This window comes from Silene latifolia, chromosome Y (genome assembly GCF_048544455.1).
Source record: "Silene latifolia isolate original U9 population chromosome Y, ASM4854445v1, whole genome shotgun sequence".
Taxonomy (NCBI): Eukaryota; Viridiplantae; Streptophyta; class Magnoliopsida; order Caryophyllales; family Caryophyllaceae; genus Silene; species Silene latifolia.
In genome coordinates this window covers 338814599-338819312 of record NC_133538.1, presented here as the reverse complement: position 1 = coordinate 338819312, position 4714 = coordinate 338814599, and the positions used below count along the sequence as shown (strand labels likewise).

At 47.4% G+C, this 4714-nt stretch overlaps 1 protein-coding gene across 1 annotated transcript; it reads right to left on the bottom strand.

The window, feature by feature from the left end:
- Window positions 1–2864: 2864 nt before the first annotated feature.
- Window positions 2865–3572, bottom strand: LOC141631477 (uncharacterized). The gene has a single exon (XM_074444142.1). It carries the CDS (start codon window positions 3570–3572, stop codon window positions 2865–2867), a length of 708 nt encoding a protein of 235 aa, XP_074300243.1.
- Between the last annotated feature and the right edge of the window lie 1142 nt (window positions 3573–4714).

Genomic DNA, 4714 nt, shown 5'->3' with positions numbered 1-4714 from the left:
ACCAAGGGCGAAAGGGTAGGTGTACAAGCAGATCCACCCCGCATGAAAGGCGTCTGCTTTCTGACCGGGTTTGGGGATGAGGATCACCACATCGTCACCTAGGCCAAGCAAATCTTTGATCCTGGGGATGTCCTCTTGGGTTAGGTGAGAGTCGCCGGAATGTGGTCTTTTGAGAACTCCCTGCGAAGGGAAGTCGTCGTCCTCTATAAGGTCTATGGTGGTAGATGAAGATGACGTGAGACGGGCTTTGGCCATGGCAAATGAGGAGAGAGAAGCAAGAGTACCTGAAGACGTTGAAGCAGAAGGGTTTGGGGAGACGGAAATTTGAAAATTTTGAGGAAATGAAATAATGATGAAAGAGAAAGAAGGGGATGGGTGAGATTGAATAGGAGAGGGTAGTTGGGGTTTTGAAGAGTGTGAATTAAAATGGAGTATGCGAGAAGTCACTCAACGATACACTGCAATTTCCCGCTCAAATAATTAGGGTTACGCTTTCGCGGAAAATTGGGGGCAAACTAATAGGCCCAAAATATGGATATGGGCTGGTCTAGGGCAGCAGGTCTGGAAGCAGTGTGGGACGCATTACATCAGGAAGCCAGGGTGACAGTATTAGCGAGCAGCGAAGAACGTGGGCTTTGATCCGCATGGAAGAAGCATATGAGAGTCCTACCACTTACCATATCCAGGGATGGAATGTCCTATTCGGTGTCAAATTAGGAATAACTTGGAAAGAAAGCAAGAAACCCTAGCTAGCCGAGCTCTCCCTATATAAAGAGCCTCAACACAAAGAAGAAGGGGGATCAGAAAATACGAGAAATATACCCTAGCATTCATAGCGAACGCACGAACTGTATTTCCTCCCGAGTTATAGTGAAAATAGTGGTGGGATTCCGTCTCCCCCCGCGGTTGTTTCCCACATCGGGTTTTCCGCGTCACCAAAATTGCTTGTGTTCTTTACTTACATTGCACATTCAGATTAGTATACAACAAACAATCAAATTGCAATTCAGACCTAACGTTAAGACTACTTTAACCCTAAATTGGTAGAAATTTACTAAAACAAGGACACCCCAAAGATACACTTCAAGGGGTTCATTCTCATCTGGTACTAACTGAGTATCTCCAAAGTATTCTGAAAGTGGGGCATGTGGTGTTCTGCCTGCTTTGACTTGACCACCATATCGTCTATATAAACTTCCATTGTTCTCCCAATCTCATCTTTGAACATTTTGTTTACCAGACGTTGGTAGGTCGAGCCGGCATTCTTGAAGTGAAATGGCATTACGTTGCACCAGTACAGACCCCTGTCATATCTGAAGATTGTTTTCTCCGGATCATCCGGGTGCATTTAGATCTAATTGTGTCCACTCCATGCATCAAGGAAAGTAAGCATTTCGTGGCATGCTGTTGCATCCACCATTGCATCTATGTATGGCAATGGGAAGGGATCTTTGGGCATGCTTTGTTCGGGTCCATGAAGTCTACGCATACCCTCCACTTGTTGTTCTTCTTGGGTACTACCACGATGTTAGAAAGCCATTATGGGTACTTGACCTCCCTGATCTTTCCTGCTGCTAGTAGATTGTTCGCCTCTTGATTGATTACCTCATTTGTTTCTGAAGCAAACTTCCTCCTTCTCTATTGTAATGGTTGATAACTGGCGTCGACGTTCAACCGGTGCGCTTGGGTCAATACCTACCATATCATCGTGCAACCAGGCAAAGCAATCCATGTTAGTACGCAAAAACTCAAGTAGCTGATGACGGATACTACTTGTACAGTCTGCTCCAATAAGCATAGTTCGCTGAAGGCGCTGAATGTCCAGATGTACTTCCTCAAGTTCTGCTTGTGGGGCGATGTACTCCCTCTAGACGCACATTCTCTGTAAATGCTATGCTGGTGGGCTCGCTGTAGGTTTGAGGGCATCCTTGTAGCAGTCTCTAGCCTCCTCTTGGTGTCCACGTATTTCCTTTACTCCCCAAGGTGTTGGGAATTTCAAGCTCTGGTGGTACGTTGATGGTACCGCTTTCATTTCATGAATCCATGGCCTGCCAAGTATAATACTGTAAGTTGACAGGCCGTCGATGACCAAGTATCTCACCTGTTTGTTAATTCCTCCGGCGAATGTAGAAATTACAATCTCTCCGAGAGAGTGTTTCGTTTCTCCACTGAACCTAACCAGGGGTTGCCTTCTTTAGCAGGTCTTTCTCGCTGAACCCCATTTTTTTAGGGTTCCCAGCATTATGAGGTTGACGGAACTCGCGGTTTAAACTAGGATCTTCCTACCAGGAAATTTCTAATTGAGAGGGTGATAATCAATGCATCGTGATGTTAATCCCCCTCATCTTGGATGTCGGTTTCGTCGAATGTGACTGATGGTAAGTCGTTCCTACTGACGCAGCAAGAGGATTCTTGTTTGTCTCCCTTGGTTTCTTTTGAATGACGCTTTGCTGCTGAATAAGTCAGCCAACATATATCGGATCCATCTGTGATAAAATTCACAACCTTCGAGTATAACAGAGGTGGTGAGGCGAGTACCTGCTCTGCTGTGTTTACATTCCCGGACTTGGCTCCTTTTGGTAGTAAATGATCAAGGCAGCCTGCTCTGCGAATGTGCTTCATCTCCTTGCGTAGGACTAAGCAATCCTCAGTGTTATGTCCGATGTCGTTGTGGTATTCACATTTCTTGCTTGCGTCCCTTCTGTCGTTCTCCCTGGGTACCGGCTTCTTTCACCGCCTGACGCTTTATCCGAGCTCCTTCAACCCCTTCAATACTCCGGCGATTCCTATGGTGAATCCGTACTCACTTAATTTGGGGGGCAAGCTAGCACTTTCCGTCCAATCGGTGTCTCCTGAAACTTTGTTCACGGTGTTCTTGTTGTACGGTTTATATCTTTCACTTTTTTTCCTATGGTTATTTTTCTGTTGGTACGTTCTGTGTCGTAGACATCCCTCATGGATTCGTCCTCCTCTAGGCGCATGAAAGTCACTGCCTTTTTCTGTACCTCCTCGAAGGTGGTACACGGGTACTTGGTGAGTTCACTGTACAGATCTGAATCGTGGTGAAGTCCACGCCTAAATGCTTCTACCGCTATGGGTACGTCGCATTTTAGGATGGAGACCTTTTCTATGTTGAACCTGTTCAGGTTGTCTCGAGTGGATTCCTCAAATCTCTGGACTACCCTATATAGGTCGCTTGTTTGTTTTTCTGGCTTGTGAGTGCTGGCGAATTGTTGGTTAAAGGTATTAACCAGATCTGGGAAGGTGGATATAGACTTATTGGGCAAGCTTACGAACCACTGTAGTGCTACCCTAGACAGGGTTGATCCAAAGCCCTTGCACATGCACGCTTCCTTGAGAGAACCAGTGGCTATTACAACCATCATTTTCTGCTTGTACTGGTTCACATGGACCAGTGGATCAGCTGTCCCATCATATAGGGTCATAGTTGGTGGAGTTAATCCTTTCGATACGCTGACGAGTCCTATGCTGTCCACAAAGGGCGAGTCGGCGTAAGTTTCTAGTGCTGCCATCTCCATGGGACGAGGCATTCCTGGTACTTTACCGATCATAGCTCTAAGCTCCTGCAGTTGCTACTCCATTGAGGTACTTGTTCCTACAGGAATTTTGTGGACTGGCGACTAGAAGCCAAAGGGACTGCCGGTTACTGACGTTCCTCCTGTGGTATACAGTGGAACGACGTAGCCTCTAGGCAGCGGAGTTGCTTTCATAATAGGCCTGAACTGTGCACCCAGAGCCTTATGTGTGTACATGCTTGCTCCTGTGGGAGCACTATTTGTAAATAGTTCACTTTGGGTGTTCCCCTATGGGCGGTGAACTGCTGAGTGGTGAGGGGATACTGGGTGTTAAGACTCCCAACCCCACTGGCATAATTGCCCCTACTGCCGCTCCTGTTGGTGACATCGTCCTTAGTGGTGGCGTCACCCCTGGTGGTGATAGTACCCCCGGAGGTGGCATCATCATTGGCTTCTACGGTACCCCTGGTGGTGATACCACTTCCAGATCTAGCTTGGTTACCAAATCTTATGGGAAGACTTTTCCCTGGTTCCCCTTGAGTGTTTCCCGATCCGGTGTACGCTTTTCCGTCTACGGGGGCATTCCCTTCTGGGATACAGCATCCATCCTATCTTTCAGGGCCCGGTTGTCCTTCTCGAGGATCTCATTTTCCTTCTGCAGGTTCTCCACAGCATGGTGCAAAGTGTTCATACCTTGGTTTAGTTGTTGCCACGCATCCGGAGGTGCTGATCCGGCGTGCTCAGAAACCACCGACGTTCCTGCTGATCTGACTGGGTTGTTTTCCCCGATAGACTTAATTTGGGCAGGCATCCCTGACACCTTATGCGCGCTCTGCCCCCACATCTGAGGTTCTAGGTGAATGCGGGGGTTTAGCTGATATTGGAGTCAACTTGGTTGGTTGGCTTGTGGTAACCGCCCTGCTGATGAGAGATGTTGGCTCTACCGTTCCTGTTGCGGCTGGGATGGTCCGGGCCACAGACTGCGTGGTAGAACTTGAAACGCTGGAGGTTGTACTTAGGGCACCTAATTTAATACCCGTCCTTTTAGGGACCCGTTGACCGACCTTAGACACCTATTTAGACCTTCAAAAACCTTACGAGTTAACCTTGTGACGTTTTAACCCTTTGAAGTTTTGGTTACTCGATCTAGAGGAGGCTACTCGATTGAGTAGCTTAGT